The following is a 19,726-nucleotide window of genomic DNA, read 5'->3' as shown; positions in this document are numbered from 1 at the left end:
AACCTGCCCTGCGGGGGCCTCGAGTCACAGACTTTCAGGGGGCACAGGTGGTTTGTGCTCGAATTGGGAGGAGAAGCCAGGCCGGGTGGTCAAAACGGAGGAACCAGTGGGTGCTTCCCAGGAGGGTGGGGTGTGTCCTGCGGAGGTGGGTGTTCTGAGAACATGGGCAGAGTTGGCAGAATGAAACACGGCCCCATGAATTCGGAGTGTTTGAGCTTTCAAAGCACAGAGCTTGGCTCTTACTCCGCTGGCACCCCTCTGCCAGCTTTGTGACCAGGGCAGGTAGTTCAGCCTCTCTGAACCTGGGACACTGTTTTCCAGCTCTCTGAAGGCTGCATCCTTGACAACCGCCCCCACCCTGGGTAAGGGGTGGGCGGGGTCAGAGCAGACCTTCCAAAGTCGGGGGAGGAGCGTGGAGCCTCTGACTGCCCGAGGCCAGTGCCCGGGTCAACGGGCGGTCTCGTCCGCTCTGTGACCTCCTCCTCCAACCGCAATAGAAGCCACTTTTGGTGCCTGGTGTGGGCTCAGCAGCTCCGGCTCCCCGCTCCATGTTCTTGAACTGAAGGTAACGTCTCTGTGCAGGTGAAGACATCCGGGACCCCCGTGTCTGTCCCCGTCTGCGGCGACTCCACGGTGCAGGTGGAGTGTCTGAGCCGGGAGCGTTTAGGAGCCAACATCACATGGACGTTGCGGCTTGAGGACGTCCCGGCCGCCTCTCTCCCAGATCTGCGTGACGTTGGTATGTTTTCCCGCGCTACTGGGCTTGAAGAAGCGGCGCAGACTCGCTGAGTCTCTGTCCCCATCCATCGGATGGAGCCACTAAGCCCGAATCCCCTTCCTCTGGGACCCCAGCGAGGGCAGCATCTACCTGGCCCATGGGAGGAGCTGGTGGCTCCAAAGCACGTAACAAGCAGCAGAGTGCTGAATCGTGTCGCCTGACTGTGCGTTTGTGAACATTTTCGGCTTCTTCCCTTGGTTTTCTGGGCACAGAGGAGGGAGACGGTGTGAAGGCGGCGAGAGCGGGGTGGGGAGAGGGGGTCTCTGTTGGTTTTTAATTATGTCCTGTCTCCCTCCTGTGAGAGACTTCCCAGACCACCTACACTATTTACACTCGTTATTACGCTGTTTAAAACAAGCCGGTGAGGAGATGGATGAGCGGAGAGAGCGGGAAGGTCTAAGAAGGGGCAGCAGACTGGACGCTGTGCTCGTTTGTTGCTCTGAGCCAGGCTGGCGCATGATCAGGGATTTCTGACCAGAGGGCGGGAGCAGCTGCACTTTCTCTCCCACCATCCAGGGGCCAAACGCCCAGGGTCAGGGCTGGTGGGAGCTTGACCTCTGTTCTATGAGGGGGAACTTCTGGAAAACGCCTGAGTTTTAATTACCCAGGAGGCAGACTGCATCTCCGCCATTCTACAGTCCTTGTGACAGTGAGTAACCCCCCACCATAGCATGATGAGTTAGGGGCCCCCTTCTCTTTTCCTCTGTAAAGTGCCTGCAGGCTGTGGGTATGTTTGAAGCTACAGAATGATGCGATGTGTATGCCTGGCGTGCACGGCTTCGGGCTGGCTTTGCAGCAGCCCGCTGCGGTGTGAGTGCCCCTCGTGTGCTGGGGTCCATGCCAGCTCCGGCCGTGCTCACTCATCTGCCTTCCTCCTGGGAAATGCTCGTAGTTGGACAGCTAGGTTCCCAGCATTTGGCTGAATGCCGAGGATGAAGGCTCTGCCTTCCCATTGACCGCCCCCATCACATTCTCTCTTGTAATCCCCACCAACTGCATAAGGAGCATTCCCAGCCCCATATTTCAGATGGGGAAACTGAGGTTCAGAGAGGGTGGCTTGGCAAAGGTTGAGACCGTCGTGTATCTGGAGAGTGCACCTTAGGTGAGTGTCTAAAGTCATGACATCTATGCTAATAGGGATCACACTGCCGCCACAGAAATGACAGGAGCCAGAGACCTGGGTTGGAGTCCTGGTCATGCTTCTGTCTCCTGTGTGACTTTATGTCAATCAACCCCCTTCTCTGGGCCTCAGATTCTCCCTCTGCAAAATGAAACACTGGGTAAAGCCTGTGTCTCCTTTCTCTGGGGATGCTCTGGGCGGCTCTGCCCCTGGGTCCTCCCCGATCCTTGCCCCAGTGAGGTAACACTCCTGCCTCATCCTGTGTCTTGCAGAGGAGGCCTTAGTGGGCGAGGATCTCATTGGGCGCTTTGCAGATCTGGTCCAAAGTGGAACGTTCCAGCTTCAGGTGGACTCCAAGACATTCCAAGCAGACACCTCCATCCGCTTCCTCCAAGGGGACCGCTTCGGCACCTCTCCCAGGACACGATTTGGGTGCTTGGAAGGATTCCGCCAAGTCTCGGCCACCAGCAACGCCAGTCAGGACCCACTGGGGTGCGGTAGGTCCTCCTCTCTCCCTAGACTGCTGCTACTGAGCCACTTGAGGTGGCGGGAAAGGCCACCAGAGCTCTGAGAGAGGTTCTTTTGATGTGCAGAGTGGCCAATCATTCATTTATTTGTTCAACAAAGTTTTTCAATTGTCCTTTATGTGTGGGCATATAGTTATGCATTAAGTAGTAGCTGTCAGCAGAGGCAACAGGACAGAAGGAAGGTTTAGAGCTGTCCTTCTGTTGGTCCTTGACTGGCTTGGACCCCGTGGCTCGGGCAGAAGTTTTTGTGGAGGAGCCTGACATCCCCCCGTGTGCTCTGGGACGTTTCTCAGCCTGGTGACAGTGACACATTGCTCACAGCCATCCCCAGATGACCATCGATCAGCCCAGGGCACCACGGCTCAGGGGAAGTGATTCCTGCTGGAGGTTTACGGGTTGGTTCTTGGCTTTACACGCGAGCAGCCTTGGAGCCATTTTCACTAGACGCCAGCTGCCGTTCCTTGAATGGAAGCTGGATGAGCTTCCTGTTGCCGCCCTAACAAATCGCCACAAACTTGGTGGTTCAAAACAATTCAGATTTGTTATTTTGCAGTTCTCTGGGCTTGGATTCTCATATGGGTCTCACTGGACTCAGATCAAGGGGTCCGCAGGGCTGCATTCCTAGCAGAGGCCCTGGGAGGGGACCAGTTTCCTTGATTTTTCCGGCTTCTGGATCTTGCCCACATTTCTTGGCTTGTGGCTTCCTTCCTTCATCTTCAAAGCTGGCAACACTGTAGCTCCCTGGCCAGCCTTCTGCAGTCACAGCGCCCTCGGACGCTGTCTTTCCCTCCTGAGGACCCTTGTGATGACACACAGCTGGACAATCCAGGCCACTCTCCCTATTTTAAGGTCAGTTGATTAGCGACCTTAATTCCATCTGCAACCTTAGCATCCCTTTGCCACGTGACCTCACGTATTTACAGGTCCCAGGGACTAGGACGCGGACATCTTTGAGGGCCTTTGTCCTCTGTACTCCTGATGCGGAGTCTTCCTCCCACGTGGCAGGAGACAGAGGCACTGTTATTGAGCTGAAGAGAGAGAAGACATCTCCTAGTTATTTATTTTTCCACTATTTATATTGGTTGCAACACAAAAACTACAAGGCCTTTCCTTTCATGAAATCCACGCCAAGTTCTAAACCCCACACTGGATTTCAGATGCAGCTGGATCTTAACATAGAAATCAGAGACACAGCTGCTTCTCACTAACATTTAGAGAGGATTCTGCAGTTTACGACGCACCTTCGTGAATACTTTGCTCCCACAACAGCCCTCGGTGGCAGTTTGACAGGTGGAGAGGTTGAGGCTCAGATGATATGAGGTCACGCATCGTAGTGGCCAGAGCAGGGCTGACTCAGAGGAGGGACTCTGGTTCATGAAACCAGTTGTCTGTGGATGAGTCACCATGGGTCCTCTGGGACCGGAGCTCACGTTCCTTCCACCTCCCCAGAGCTGCCCAAACAAAGAGAGCACGAAGCAGGAGCAGGTGCAGATGGTGCCGGGGTGGGTGGAACAGGGTCACAGCCATGGAGGTGTTTGGAACCTCTGCTGCTGTGTCCTCAGACTTGCTGTGAAGACCCCAGGCTGCAGGGCCAAAGGCTCAGAGAGAGTAGGATGTGACACTGCATGTGCATGTGTGTGTGCATGCGTGCGTGCGTGTGTGGGTGCGTGCACACGTGTGTGTGTATTGGGAGCAGTGGAGGCCAGGAGCCTGCTTTTATAGTCGCCCCAGGAAGTGTTGATGAGGGGATCTGGAGCCCCATGCAGAGGCTCCCTGACACCAGGTTCCCCGTCTGGAGCACTGAGCCAAGAGCAGCATCAGTGGCAGGACATGGGAGAGGTACCAGTCAGAGAGCCTGGGCTGGCTCTGTGCCTTTAAACAAGCCCTCTTCCCTCTCAGGGCCCTGTTTCCTGCATATAAAATAAAGGAGGTGGACTAGGTCCTACGTTCCTTCCAGGGAACTCGGCTGATTACTGGATGACTGTTTCCTGTCTACTGGGACGGCAGTCCAGCTCGCCTGGGAGGTGGGAGGGGGCTCTGGGCTGGAGCACAGATAGACTTGTCTGAAGGGTGCCAACCAGTGGGGGTGCCGGGAATCAGAGCCGGGCCTCAGGGAGACAGGGCTTCAGAGAGGGGGGGAGCCCGGGGTGAGCCTGGGGGCTCTGGTCTGCCAGTCCTAGCTTTGCCCACACCTGCATTCTGTTCTCCGGCTGCTGCAGCTTTTTACTATTTCTCAAAGAACTGCCCATCACACCATTCAGCTCCACCCCCTCACCCCAAACGGTTAGAAAGGTCCAGAAAGGATCTCACAAAAGCAGCACCGAAAGCCCTGGGTTTTCTCCAATATGCAAGCTACTATCCATCCATTATTGAGTTTCTGCACAGCTCTGGTCCAGACACCGAGGTGTTTTTAATCCGTGGTGTAGACGAAGCAGCCAGAAGCACACAGTTAAGAGTGTTAAGAAACACGTCATGTGGACCTGGGTGCGAGTACTGGCTCCAGCACCTCCTGAATGTGGGTTCTTGGGACATTCCTGCCTTCACCAGCTGTAATCCGGAAAATAGGGACAGTGATACCTACCTGGTGGGGGGCGTGACTCGCGTAGCAGAATATAATCGATGCAAAACTCGTCTTCGCATCCGGTGAACCTTCAACAGGTGGTTTTGTCATTAATCGGCCCCGTGAAACTTCAGCTCAGCTCTGCTGGGTCCGAATTCTCTGTTCCATCTGCTGCATCACAAAGCTCCCTTCTCAGCAAGGGCGCTCTTGGTGAAGTTGCACCCTCGGCTGCCTTGCGTCTGTTCTCACTGGTGCTTACTCCTGCAGAAGCACATCTGGAACACAGCTGTGGGGCTACAAGCAGAGCATTGTTCTGTGGAGATGAGACAGGGTTTCTGTGTGTCATCTTGGGGGGCTAATCTGGATGGTCCCCTGGTGGGGGAGTGACTCAGGGGGATGGGTGGGAAGGTCGGCCCCCCACGACGCACGCAGCACGGCAGCTTTGGTCTGGGGGGTGCACGCTGCCGGCGGTGGAGGCTTGGTTTGCAGCTCTGATGGGGTCAGTAATGTGCACCCTCTTGCCTCAAGTCCAGCCATATGGCTTCACCTTGGAATTACCTGCTTGCAGCCTTCATACCAGCTTGGCTCATTAAGGAGAATCCCAGAGAAATTGTCTAGATTTTCCATGTCCACTCTGGACAACACTCACCTCCACTCGTTCACTCCAAGTTCTTATAATAGAGTGAATTCTCTATGGAGTTTTACTGAAGTAATATGTTACATCTTGTTCCTTCCTCCTTCTTTTCTACTTTCCTTTCTTCCTTCTCCCTTCTTTCTTTCCATTCATGCATCTATCCATGCATGCATGCATTGCATCCATCCATCTTTCCTTCTATCCATCCATGCATCCATCCATCCACACTTTCAAAATATAATTATGTGTAAACAGCAGGTTACATACTCAGGGAAGCAAAAGTCATAGCTCTGCTTTCAAGGAACTCAGTCTAGTTGAGGAGAGGTAGGTGAAAAGACAGCTAAAACATGTGAAAAGCCTTTTGCATCCCAGTCAGGACCGTCAGGGAGGGCTTGCAAGGGTAGCAGAAGCTGACGTGAAGTCTTAAAGGTGAGTCGGAATTGCTTCTTGGACAAGAGCAGACAAGGCGTGGTGTGTGTGTGTGTGTGTGTGTGTATGTATTTGTGTGCATGCGAGTGCCTGTGTAGACATGTGTGTGTGCCCCTATGTTGAGGGTGCTCAAGTGATGAAGGACGTTCCAGAAATGGAGACCATTGCAGAAGCAGAGAGTCATGAGGTGGTGTGGCTTTATGGGGACAGTGCCCATGGTTTGTATGGCTGGGGAATGGGGTGTGTGGGGAACGTGGCAGGGGATGGGGCCAGACAAATAGGCAGGGACTGGCGTGGGGGAAGCCTGGGGACATAGCAAGGGGCTTGCTCGGGTGGCGTCACCGTGGGAGAATTTTAAGGTGGAGAGTGACAGGGCCAGGGGTGGGGCTGAGTGACCCAAGCAGAGCAGTGAAGGACTGCTGTGCTTCCTCATAGGTGATTTTTTTCCTGTGGCTGTCATTGTCTGGGGACCATGGGAACGGGTTGGCGGGAGGGGTGGCATAACCCCAAAGCCTTGTGAGACTCTCAAACTCAAATAGTCCAGATCGTCTCATTTTACGAAGGAGGGAGTGGAGGCCTCAGGGGTCTGCCGGTGATGTCCAGGGAGGGGCGTAACTGAAGGATGCCCACCTGGTGTTGCAGGGGACTAGGGGTCTTTAGAGGACCCTCCTGCTGGGGGAAGGGGCCAGTCATGGGCCGCTTCCTCCCAGTGATGTAAACAAGGGTTCCGCGGGTGAAAAGACTCGATGTCAGAGATGGCGAGAAACAGCAGGCACGTTCCTTGAGTGTTGTCCAGGGGCCTGGAGTGGACGGAAGCAAGGTCAGGCCCCAGCTCTCTTCTTTCTGCACCTCGCCCTGTACCTCGGGTTCAGTGGCGGCCACTCAGACTGGCTGGAAAGGTTTTGTTTTTCTATAGCAATGCATTTGGAGACTACGTTAAAAAAAACCAGCTTCAGTACTGAGGTAAAAATACTAGAGATGATCAACAGTGTGACTCATAAAAGTAATGAAACCCCGCTCCCCGAGCGAGGGCGTTCATCTGCAGGGCAGACCGGAAAACACACTGCTCAGTTTCCAAGCTGTGCCTGGAGTTTCTGGTTGAGTCAGAAAGGCCGAGCGTGTATGTGCACCAGAGGGAGTCGTTCAGATCGACGCTGGCTCCTTTCTAGCACGTCCCCCACCTTGGTGCCGCTTCTTTGTCAAAGGAAGGTGGTTGAATTGGTGGGTGGTGAAAAGGCTTTGGTTTGGAGACAATGGGGCTCAAATCCCACCCCATCACCTCGCCTCCTGGTCGACCTTGACCTTGACCGTCAGTTTTCTCCCATCCAGTATGGGGATGATGCCTTTCCCGTACAGTGGGGTGGTGACATTGAAACACCTGGCACTGGGCTTGGCATGTTCTGTAATTTTACCTCCCCACTGCCCTTTGCACAAGAGTGTGCCCATGCAACATGCGTGCATGTCCCGAGGCTCAGCTTTGCCATCTGTGAAATGGGGATAAAACACCAACTCATGGTTGTGCTGCAGGGACGTGCATGCAGTACACAGAGGAGGGCCAGGCATGAAGGAAGTGTTCCCAAGAGTAGGCATGCTTTCAGCTCCCACCCTCACCGGGTAACAGCTCACTTCTTCTGGAAGCTATCTGTGAAACTCTCGGGAATACAGCCCTGAACCAAGAACGAAAGCAAAGAACCTCCTCTTGTCACCCCCTCCCCTGAGCTGTCAGAATCGGCACCACCACGTTCATGCCCTGTGCTCGGGACAGAGCTCTTCAACTCCAGCTGAGACCCCTCGTGAGGCATCTGTTCAGGTTGGGTTTCTGGCTTCTTAGCTCATATCCTGTCAGAGGAAGCAAACTCGGAAGGACCAGGAGTGATAGAGTCAGAGGGACAGAAAGCACTGAGAATCCGCAGGTTAACTGGGGAGGGTGAATGAGGTGGGTGAGGCAGCCAGGGTGCAAGACGTGAGGAGGTCCTCACCCTCAGGGTCACCCTTGGTGTTTCTGAGTAAGTCAGAAACATAACAATCTGCCAGTGAGGGCCTCTATAAACCCTGGGCCCCAGCCATCTCACCCGCCCCTCTGGAGCCCCAGGTCTGAGCAACACCGTTAAAGACCCACCAACAGTGAGAGCTCACAGGAGCCAAGGGAGATGGGGCTGCATTGTTGAGGTTGCCCCACGGAGCAAGGGCACCTGCTCAGAAAGAGGAGGTGTCGAGATGGGCTGCAAGGAAGGACTCCCTCAAGGGTAAAAACGATTACCATCTGTAAGCACACGGGAGTCTGGCATTATAATACATGCTTCCTGTGCCACATCACTACACGCCAACGAGATATTATTAACCCAATTTTACAGGGGAGGACATGGAGCCTCAGAGAAGACCAAAGTCAGTTAGGCATAGTGCGGAGAGGGTCTTCACCCAATTTTCAACCACAAAGTTGGCACCCCCCCGAACTGAGCGCCATCACGTTTCCATGGCAACCTGTGGATGGACCCTCATCTTTCAAGATGTTCTCCAACTTCCTCCCATGACATCCTTCCCTTTGTCTACTAAGTCGCCAGCTTTGTTTGACGTCTTTCTTTCCATTCCTTGAAGAATCCAAACTCGTTCCTACCTTAAGAATTTTGCTCTTGCTGTTCCCTCTGCCTGGAATTCTCTTCTCCTGGGTCTTTGCCTGGGGTTCTCCTCACCAGTCAAGTCTCGTGAACCTCCTCCCACAGGGACCTTCCTCACGAACATGCCCTCCTCTCGTGCTTCATTTTACCCAGATCTGGAATCCCTGTCGGGCACCCTCTGATCCTACCGGCCCGCCAGCTCCTGGGGGAGGGGGCAGGAACCTCATCTCCCTTCTTCACAGCTCATTCTGGACTCCTGGAGCCTGACACACAGCAGAGTCTCCATGGGCACTTGTTAAATGAATGGGCTCTTGTCTGATTTTGGAATTTCCCAGACCCTGCGTGTTCTGAGGTTGTAACTGTGAAGCAGGTGTCTTGCTCTCTGACACCGTTGCTCTGCTCGTCCTTTCTAGTGAAGTGTCCTGAAGGAAGCTATTTCCAGAATGAGCAGTGCATCCCCTGTCCTGCTGGATTCTACCAAGAACAGACAGGTAGCCTGTCCTGTGTGCCCTGTCCTGTGGGCAGAACGACCGTTTCCGTTGGAGCTTTCAGCCAGACTCACTGTAAGTTCTACAGGGTCCTGCTTTGAAAGAGAAACCCTACAATGCCATGGGGACACAGCAGGGTGTCTCAACCTTGGTACCACTGCAATTTGGGGACTGATAATTCTTCATTTTGGAGGGCTGTCCCTTGAATGATAGGATATTTGCTTATTTAGCAGCGTCACTGATCCTTGCCTGTGAGATGCCAGTAGCACCCTCCACCTCCAACACACACACCAAGTTGTGCCAACCAGGCACATCTCCAGACAATGCCAAGTCTGTCTTGTGTTGGGGGCAAGAGTGGCCACCATTGAGAATCTTTGGGTACACAGCATAATCATCAAAGGGGCCCCACCTGTGACCGCCTAGGCCCTGCCAGGATCTAGGCCAGACATTTCACCTGTGTTGTTATATTCAGTTCTCCCAACTCCCCTTCTGGGTAAACATTATGGGCTCAACGTTGACATATAAGAAGGCTCAGGCTCAGGAAGAAATTCAGCTAAAGTCACTCAGCTACTGAGTGACCGAGTTGGCCTTTGATCTTGGTACTGTCTGATTCTGAAACTTCTGAGTTTTGTAATCAGCGTTATCAGATCGAGAAGTGGGGGATATTTTCCACCTGCAGGCATGTTACCACCGTATAACTCATATTCCCCTTCTGGCCCTATGACTCTGCCAGGTCCGTGTGTACGTGTGGCCTTCCCGTATGTCATGTGATTTCACTTGGCCCATGGACTGAATAGTCACCTGGGGAGTGTTGGGTTTTCCCTAGCAGGGACCCGTACCTTGCCTTGTCACACACCTTTTCATGTTAGTCTGAAATTATGTCAGCACAAGGCAACCGTTATTTGCTTAAAATCTGAATATCGTTTAGAATTTTTAAATAATCAGTTGAAAGAGATCAAGGCATCTTCTGTGATAAAGGCAGTTTCCTTGGTCAGGAGAGCAGTTGGAAATAGGGTGGTATTTCCCACGAAAGTAAAACTCAGAGGGATTTCATAGGCCAAGAGTCAGACATACCAGCTGGACAATAAACTTCCCCAGGAACACAGATTGTCTTTGACATCCAAGTGTCATTGTCAGTTCACAGACGCTGGCGCCAGTCACTGTGGTCTGAGATGATTTGAGGGGCTATCACACCACCCGAGGAATGCTTCCTAAAGGGCACCCGAGGGACATACAGGAGTGGGTGCTGCAGGGGACAGAGGGGGAGCTGGGGCTCGGCACCACCCAGACCCATTTCCACCCCCAGTCTCCCTCCTACTGGCACTGTGACTGAGGCCAACTCACCTTCCTTCTCTAAATGTCAACTTCCTCATCTATTAGCTGGCGACCATGACACCTCATTCACGGGGTGGTCATAAAGCATGTCACTTCAGGCTGCTACATACAAATTATCATAGTCTGGGTGGCTTCAATGACAAAGGTTTATTTCTCATGGTTCTAGAGGCTGGAAGTTCTAGGTGAGGGCACTCTTCCTGGTTATGGCAAGACATGGCCTTTCCTTGGTTCATGTACGCAGAGTGAGAGATCCTCTGTGCTTTCCTCTTATTATAAGGGCACTAATCCCATCATGGGGGCCCCACCCTCATGACCGCATTTAAACCTAATCAGTTCCCAAGGGTTCTGCCTCCAGATACCATCACATGGTGGCAGGGAGGTTAGGGCTTCAATATATTAATTTGACGGGGACACAAATATTCAGTCCATAGCAATGTGGTATCTATTAACGTTTTTAAGATGAACCACAAGGCTTCATCTCCATCCCACTTTTCGGGTGAGCTTGGACTGCATTTCCATGCAATAGTGGAGGTCTGTCACATCCCCCAGACGTCATGAGTAAGAGAATGGATTTCAGTGAACGGCTCTCCAGGGTCAGGGGTGGAATCTATGCTAAGGTCTGCTCATATCTGAGAACGTCTCCATGACCCATTAACCCTGCCTTTCTGCCTGTTGTGTTATCTGGTCTGTGTTCTTAGATGGAAGCGTACTGAAGAGAGCCTCAGGGCGCTCCCCGAGGCACGTCATTGATCACTGTGTCCATCTCTTGGTTCCAGGTGTCACTGAGTGTCAGAGGAATGAGGCGGGTCTGCAGTGTGACCAGGATGGCCAGTACCAAGCCAGCCAGAGGGACAGGGACAGCGGGAAGGCCTTCTGCGTGGATGGCGAGGGGCAGAGGCTGCCATGGTCCGAAACCGAGGCCCCGCTGGCGGATGCCCAGTGTCTGAGTATGTGCAGGCCATTAAGTCAGCCACTGCTGGGGGCAGAGCGCGTGGCCTCAAGGGCTTTCTAGAAAGGGAGAGGCGTATGAGATGCATTTACCCCCAGCTTTTTATGTCGGAAACTTTAGCCTATGTAGGAGTTGAAAGAACAGTTGGATGAACAAATACTCGTCACTCAGATCCAAACATTGTTAGTGTTTTGCTCTTCCTCTCTCTCTTTTAATCATTGGAACATATACTTCAGACGTCATGAAACCTCACCCCTAAGTATCTCAGCATCATGAGAAATGCGTTTAAAAATCATTAATCTGCTGAGGTTTCCTTTCTTGTGGGCAGCTCGCCTCCGAAAAGCTGGTTAGCATTTCTCCCTCAGTGGGATGTTGGGGGAAGACCCAAGGACCAGCCCTTCTTCCATAACTTACTTGCTGAGCGACCCAGAGCAAATTGCTCACCTTCTCTGATCCCAGCAGCCTCCTGCTTGGCTCCCAAGACACCATGAGGGTCAGTATCATCTATGAAGATGGCAGACATTCACTGAGCCCAGCTCTTCAATGACATAATGGGTGTGACAGTCCTGAGTGAACTGACAAGTGTCCCACAGCACGAGGTGCAGTGGGAACTAGTTTAATCCCAGTGGTACCCTTTACTGGTTGTGTAGTGCTGGACAAGTTACTTACCATCCACAGTTTCCCCATCTGTAAAATGGGGATAATGAGTGCATTAGCAAGGACCTGACTGAAAGAGGTAATAGATGTTTCAGATGGATTAGAGGACCCAGAAATACCAGGTGTCTCGTTTCCTCTTCTGTTACACAAGGAGCAGGCCGAGACGATCTGCAATTCCCTTTCATTCTGACCTCCTCGAAGTCCCCAGGACTCGGCTCCACCTTTCCCCAGAGTCCCCTCCCGCTGCTCGAGAGCCTGGGGCCACCTCTGCACCCCAGGCCTGGGCTTCCAGTGTGCCAGGCCCCAGGCCTGGCCTTTCTCAGAGTCAATCACCTGTAAACTTGGCTGTGACTTTGAGGAGGGGGTTATTGTTATCCCTGATAATGCGGCTGAGGGAACTGAGCCAAAGAGTGTTCACATGTCTTATCTTCGTCACATAGTCAGGATATAATATACCTAGAATTTGAACTGGTGTGTGTCTAACTCCCAGACTGGTATTTCTACCTGGATTTATCTGCTTCCTTATTAAACACACATGTGTACCTGCACACACACACATACACACACACGCATGCACACATACACGCACATGCATGCACACGCACACATAGCCTGCCTGGTTCCTCTAGGGAAGTTGGTGCAGGTAATGACATAACATACCTGAGAAAAGCCAAGAAGTTTTCATTTTCGAATCGTTTCCCATCTCCAGCAAAATGCTAGTGAATCCCAAGGATCTGTGTATCCTGTGTCTGTGGATAAAATCCACCAGAGGTCTTATTTTTTCCCCAATGTCCCTCCTCTTGGGCAGAAATAGCCATTGGGGGGCTGCAGCTGGACGTGCTTTAGGAGTCAGTTAGGCAGATCTTTGTTGTTCTTTACACATGAGGGTGAGGCTGTCCTCAGAGGGAAGGCAACTTGCCCGGGGACCATGGTGATTGCTGGCCATTCTGGGTGCTTGCATCTTCACTCCACCCTTCTTTGCATCTCTGTCACTGGCTCGACTGTGAGGATTGTCACGTGTACTTTGTAAAGCGTTTAGTCACTTGTTCACCCTGTGTTCACCTGGAGCAGCAAGGACAGTTTAATTGGTCAGAAACATTTATGAGGAACAGCTCAGCTTTGCCTACTTTGATGCTGCCTCCCTGAGGTACCTGCTTATGAACAGCCTCCAGATCGGTCCGCAGCATCTTCGGCTTCTTATGCAAAGCTCTGAGCTTAAGTTTCTCTCTCTGAATATATGGAAGGGCTTCCATGTTAAGAAGCTGGGCCCCCACTGGGATTCCTCAGAATCCTCTTGACTTGACTTTGAGAGGAACTTTCTCTTTGGGAGTGGAATTGCCATCTTATTTTTGAGGTTTTGTCCTCTAGAGAAGGCAAAGGGCATAGAGTTCAGCTGGGTGACTCCCCAAACAAGTGTCTACCTGCAAGAGACATGCTCCTTCTCCAGCCCCACACCACTCCTTGTTCGGCCTGGGTTATCACCCCCATGGAGCATCTTCCTGCTCCAGTCTTTCCTCCGCCAATGATTTCCCCACGATGCTTCAGAGCGATTATTTTAAGAGACAATTCTGTTTACGTGGTGCCCCTTAAAACCCCTCAGTGGTTCAGAATTGCTCTCAGAATACAGTTTGGAGTCTCTGCAAAGACCCTGCACCCTTCAGAGTCAAACTTTACCCATCTGCTTTCCTTTCAGTCATGCGGAAATTTGAGAAAGTTCCAGAATCTAAGGTGATCTTCAACGCCAATGTTGCTGTTGGGGTCAGGTCCGAAGTTCCTGCTTCTGAATCCTCACTGACGCCGTGCGTGGCAGGTGAGCGGTGGTGGGAGCTCGGGCACCTGGAGCAACACTCTGTGCTGTCCTTGCAAGACGAGTCAAGCACAGCCTCTGGAACTGAAATCAAGAACACTTGATCAAAACACTTTGTAAATCCATCGATTCCCCCGACGTACACCCAACTCATCATTTCACATCGAGTTTATAGCACATCTACGACACGCCAAGACCAATGCTCTGCTTGATATTAGGCAGCAGAATCGAAGGACATTAGTTCCTTATAGAGCTCTGATCTGTTTCAACAGTGAGGCCAGACAGGGTGTAGTAACAACTACCATTTATTGAGCATCTCTCTTTACAAGGATTGTCTCATGATCCTACAGTCGTCCATGAATAGTCAGTGTGACTCATGCTACAGCTGAGTGTGTGTGTGAGTCTGGGTGCAGGGATCAAGGGTGTGTGTCTGTCCTTCCTCCATGTCACCTGAGAGACAGGGGGTGACTGTCCCCTCTGATACTTGCAGACTGTGCATTGGACGAGGCCTGCAGCTTCCTCACAGTGTCCACAGCGGGAGCAGAAGTCTCATGTGATTTCTACGCTGGGACAAGTGACAACATCGCCTGCACAGCTTCTGACCAGGTGAGTGGTGGCAGCTGTGTGGCGGTTCTGCCTCTCGTCCCTCCTGCGGCAGACGTGGCCTGATTGAATCGACGCCAGACTGATCAGGTGATGGAAGGAGATTGTCAGTAGCTGGTGCTATGTGGCCTCCACTCCTTCAGAACGATGGGACTTTGGGAAATGGAAGCTGCAGCAGCCCAGCAGGGGCTCAGGATGAAGCGGACACAGGGACCACAGCTGAGCATACTGTCTCCTGACCAGTCAGTCAGGAGAGGATCCCCCTCTGTTCCCCACAAGCTGATCTCATCGGCAGCTTGGGCCACTGTCCAGGGCCCTAAACGCCATCTGTCCCTCTGAGTCCCAGACACCTGTGTTCCTTTCCGTTGTGGAAGTAAAACATGATTTTGGCTTAAAAAGGAAAAAAGTTAAATATTTGTTAGAACCACATGAAATTGCTGTCGATGTAAGTCAAAGCTGGTGGAGTTTTGGCAATTTCATCATTATTCCGCATTACGACAGAAGGGTTTGCAGTGAAAAGCAATTCTTTGAGCGAGCATTTTAGCTTATTGATCATTTAGTCCTTTCCTGTCTGACAGCTGCTTGCTCAGTAAGTGTGGGTTTTAGTCTAGGACAACAGCAAAGCCTCTTCGTTACAAAGAAAAAAGGCAAAAAAGGAATGGACTCCAGCTCCTCAGCCCGTGAGAGACCCTGTCTGACACGGAGAGTTAGAAGGTGACCTGCATTCAAGTCCCAGTTCTGCTACTTGAGCCCCTATAAATATGGGGTGATCGTGGCACCCATACCCAGGATTGTTGTAAAGCCCTACGTGGAAAAGCTCACAGGGCAGTTTCTGCTGCAGAGTCAGTGCTCAGCGACCTCTATCACAGTTGTCACCGCTGCTGTTAGTCTTGCTGAATGAACGTCAGGCTGGCAGGAATTCCACCTCAACCATCAGCAGGGCTCTGCTCATTCCGGGGCCCGGGGCCCCGCAGGTCCGTTGATGGTGATGCCGGGAGCCAACGCTGCGGTCCCAGGCGCTGGCCTTCCGGATCCTTGGTGCCACTGTGTCTGGGCCAGTCGGGGTGTGGAAAGAACTCTTGCTGAGGCAGGAGCCCCACACTTTGGGTTTGGCACCCCCAGGCACTCACCCCACAGACGGGACCAGGGCTCCCTTAACCTGGGGCTCGAAACTCACATCCTTCTCAGTCTATAGGAACCTTTCTTCCTCAAAGGCCCTTCTTGCCTCCCCAGACCATCATTGTTCAGTGAGTTCAGGTTTCCTAAAAAGTAAGAAGAACTGTTGCCTTCAAATAGCCTTGATTTTAGCCTCACCCTCCAAGGATTCCCAAAATTGAACCGGGAAACTCAGAAGTGGCAACTTGGCCAGGAGGGGACAAAATACGAGACGCGAAGTGACGCAGGTCCACCCCACCACACCCACAGAGCCAGAGCGCCAGACGCGGAGAGCGAGAGCTAGTGAAGTGAGAACAGCACCCTCTCCGGAGGTCAGACCTCCTCTTTTCCAAGCTAAAGAACCTCCTCCCAACCCTCACTGCATACAAGCTGTGTGCCAACAAGGTCTTCTGTGAGCTGGCCCTTGCCGCTCTCTCTCCTCCTGCTGCCTCTCATGACAGACAGTCCTTGAGAACCACTGGACCTAGTTAATCAAACACCTGTGGGATTCCAGGTCTGCATCTCTGCTGTTTCCTCTGCTTAAAATCCCACTTCTCTTGTTTCCACCCAACAAACTCTTACTTATGCGTCAGAACCCCAACTGGGTTCACTTTTTCTGGGAACATTTTTCTAGCTCCGCTTTCTCAATAGAATGATCACTTCCACTTCTGTTAATTATCCCCTCTTTTATTCCATGTTGTCTTTGCAGCCAACAGTCTGGGCTGGAATTTACTGCTTACGTGTCCGTGTGCTCCAGTAGATGGGGAGAAACCAACGAGCAGGAATCTTCTCTTATTTATATCCATATCCCCCGTGACTAGCTTTGGTTAGAGTTTGAGAAATGTTTGTTGGATTGTTTGTTCACTATCACAGGACGATCATGCAGCCTCTTTCCGTCTTTAGGATCAAGATGCGTTGGGGAACTCGGAGGCCAGCCGCTTCGGAAGTCTCCTGTGCCAGGTGACAGTGCGGAGCAGGGAAGGAGACTCTCCGGCTGTGTATTTGAAAAAGGGTAGGTCGATGAGCTGGATGACTGGGGGCCTCAGAGGCTTAACTTGTTCAATGTTTGGAGCTGCTTTCCAGCAGGGCGCGTTTAGAGAGGAGCCACTCTGCCACCAGCCCAGCGGGCTGGGAGGCCCATCTTGCTGGTGAGGAACTAAGTTACAGGGCAGACACAAAGGCTGTGGGCAGAAGCCAGCTGAGTCCAGACCGTTCACCTTATGCAACTTCACAAGGCTGCCTGTGATGTGGGGGCGACCCTAGCAGGGCCGCTGGCCCTGGGCTCCCTGCAGCTGCCCGCCCTGGCCCTCCCTCTCCTGGACCTTTACTCCCCTCTCCCTTTCCTCTCCACCCTCCCTGGAAGCTGTCAGACCTTCTCACAAGCTGCCCAAACTTCTAGGCACCTCTCTCACCGCCCTGCACCCAGGACCTCTCCCCACTGCACTGTGCATGCGCGTTACCTGGGGGCTGGTGAAAATGCACGTGCCAAGTCAGTCATTTAGGGTAAAGCCAAGAGTCTGCCTTTAAATGACCTCTCAGGGATGCCAAAGCTGCTGGTCCCTGGACCGCACTTTGAGTCCAGACGTGTCTCCTATTTTACAGTTTACAGCTCACTTCCCACACCTCCTTTCATCCCACCCTCACAGAAATTCTTGGAGGAAGGCAGAAATGGAGTCATACTGCTTGTTTTACAGATGAGGAAACCGAGGCTCAGAGAGGTTAAGAAAGTTGCCCAAGGCTGGCCATCTTGCTAGTAAATGGGGAGCTCGGTCTGAACCTAAGGGGGTCTGATTCCTCTTCACGGCCTCACAGGTGGGGACAGGAGGACACCTCCTGGTCACTGCAGCACATGTGGCAGAAGCAGTGAGTGTCCCCCCAGAATCCTGCAGCCTGCACTGTCCTGTCTGCTCCATCGGGGCCAAGAGAGGCGGCAGCAGCTCAGGGTGCTGAGCCCCGGGCCACGACTAGGCTCTGCGCTGTGAGCCTGAGGCCTTCGCTCATCCCTGCTCTCTGGGCCCTCGCTCAGCATGGTTAAGGGTGGGGCGGCTGGAGCCCGCTGGCCTGGGTTGACTCCAGCTGTGCTGCGCACGAGCTGTGTGATCTTGGGCAAGTTCCTTGACGGCCCAGGCTGCTGGGATTCTGTTAGTCAAATAGAAGTCACAGGTGAACTGAGATGGTTGGGAGGTGGCGATGAGGGGACACGTGTGATGCTTTGAGAACGTGCGTGGCCTGTGTGAAGAGCACATGCAGGGGGAGTTTCTACCGTCGTTTTCACTCCTGCTGGAGTCTCCCGATGACCCGAGGCTGTGGACCAGGGGAGAGCCGAGGGGGCCTGAGTGAGGATTTAGGGGTTGGACTGAAGGTGGCAGCATGCCAGTCCCTTAGGTCCGAGCTCAGGGCAGGTGGCCCGGCCCTCAGCAGCTTCCGACCTGTGCTGGGAGCGGCGGGGAGCCCGTGGAGAGGAGCCTCCACGCGGGCCCAGCACCTCGGCTGACCTCGTCAGTCCTCGGCCCATGGCAGGGACCAGTGTTTGTGTATTTTTGTCTCTGGTCCTTCTTTCGCCTAATACCTCCATCCTGTCTTAACTGAGAGCTCCCTTGGGAGCATGGAATCCTGCAGATCTGGGTTTTCTCTGATCCCCGGCCAGGGTTTTAAAATTTCTGCCCCAGTGTTTATTCCGATTATTTTTACTACCCACTTTTTAAAATGACAGAGCACAGAGATTATTTTCTGAGTAGGAAAACCAAAATAAAACAAGCAGCCCCTCCCAAAAATGTTCTTTCAAACCACGCTTCGGCCTTTTAGCGTGTTTTTTAAAACATGCAATTGTATTTCTTTCTAAGTGTTTGTTATTTTTTTCCTCCTCATCTCCTGAAAGTTTATACTTCGGGGGAAAATTGCGGGGGAAATTGTGAAGCTGCTTTGCTGCCAAACTAAATCAAGGGCAGAGCTGTTTTTTGCCTTTTTTTGTTTTGTTTTGCCTTTAAAAAAAAAAAAAGCAGAAAATGCACAGGCCCAGCCATTCTGGACCATGGTGTAATAATGGGAAGAGAAGGAAACTGCATCTGGCTTCAGACTCCCACCTCTCCATGTACTAGCTCTGTCTTTGATCAGGAATGACTTATTTTACTTTCTGTAAAATGGGAATAAAATATCACATAAAACAAGGAGGAAAGGATACAGTTTCTGAAAGTCTCCTGCACGGTCCGTGGCACCAAGTAGGTAGTCAGCACATCCACCCACATACCTGACCTTGAGTGACCTGGGAGACAGGACTGCTTGATCGCTCCTCCAGTACCATCCTCTGTCCGCACACACTTGAGTCCATGGCCTTGAACATGGAGAAGGAGCCATGTGATTTTTCAGAATCAAAAGAAGTCAGTGCCTAAAGGTTCCTTGGAGATTGTCTAGCCCTCATTTCACAGATGAAGTCTAGACAGAGGAAGCATCTTGCCACCCACTACATCCAGGTGAACCTGTGACTCCAACTCAGAAAGATCTCCCAGACCTGCCCGGTTGTCTAGGACTGGACTTCCATGTGGGTCCGCAAAGCACTGACATCCCGTGAACGTTTCCCGAGCGCCCGTGGTGTGATACTCACTTTGGCAGGCACTGTGGATGCAGCTATGAACAAAACAGACAGGATTGCTGATTGATAACGGAGTTGGTCCAGCAGTCAGAGCTTTTCAGAGACTGATAAGTGCTTTGATGAAAATGAAACAGGACATTGGGTTAAAGATGGACACGGGCCACCTAGAAGAGCCAAATTCATGGAGAAGAAAGGGGAACAGTGATTATGAGGGGCTAGGAGAGAGGGGAATGAGGACCTAGTGTTCGATGGGGACTGAGTTTCAATTTGGGAGGATGGAAAAATTCTGCAGATGGATAGTGGTGATGGTGCAAATGACGTGAATGTACTTAATGCCCCTGAACTGTACACTTAAAAATGGTTAAAAAGGTAAATCGTATGTTATGTGTATTTTATGACAATTTAAAAAGGAGAAAAGAGATGGACATGAGTTGCTTTAGGTGCTCATGGAAGGAGCTTCAGAGAAGGAGCTGTTGGAAA

The 19,726-nt window shown here is 52.2% G+C and overlaps 1 protein-coding gene across 2 annotated transcripts in view; it reads left to right on the top strand.

The window, feature by feature from the left end:
* Window positions 1-19,726, top strand: part of TG (thyroglobulin) — a 203,803-nt gene that overhangs the window by 34,521 nt on the left and 149,556 nt on the right. For both annotated transcript variants that reach the window (XM_064476826.1, XM_064476825.1), the window contains 7 exons: window positions 583-739; window positions 2,171-2,395; window positions 9,077-9,226; window positions 11,263-11,433; window positions 13,786-13,902; window positions 14,390-14,505; window positions 16,561-16,669. In XM_064476826.1, the coding sequence (XP_064332896.1) occupies window positions 583-739; window positions 2,171-2,395; window positions 9,077-9,226; window positions 11,263-11,433; window positions 13,786-13,902; window positions 14,390-14,505; window positions 16,561-16,669 (1,045 nt within the window). The remainder of the gene's footprint in view (window positions 1-582; window positions 740-2,170; window positions 2,396-9,076; window positions 9,227-11,262; window positions 11,434-13,785; window positions 13,903-14,389; window positions 14,506-16,560; window positions 16,670-19,726) is intronic.

Source organism: Camelus dromedarius, chromosome 20, assembly GCF_036321535.1.
Source record: "Camelus dromedarius isolate mCamDro1 chromosome 20, mCamDro1.pat, whole genome shotgun sequence".
Classification (NCBI taxonomy): domain Eukaryota; kingdom Metazoa; phylum Chordata; class Mammalia; order Artiodactyla; family Camelidae; genus Camelus; species Camelus dromedarius.
This window is presented reverse-complemented; position numbering and strand designations above follow the sequence as displayed.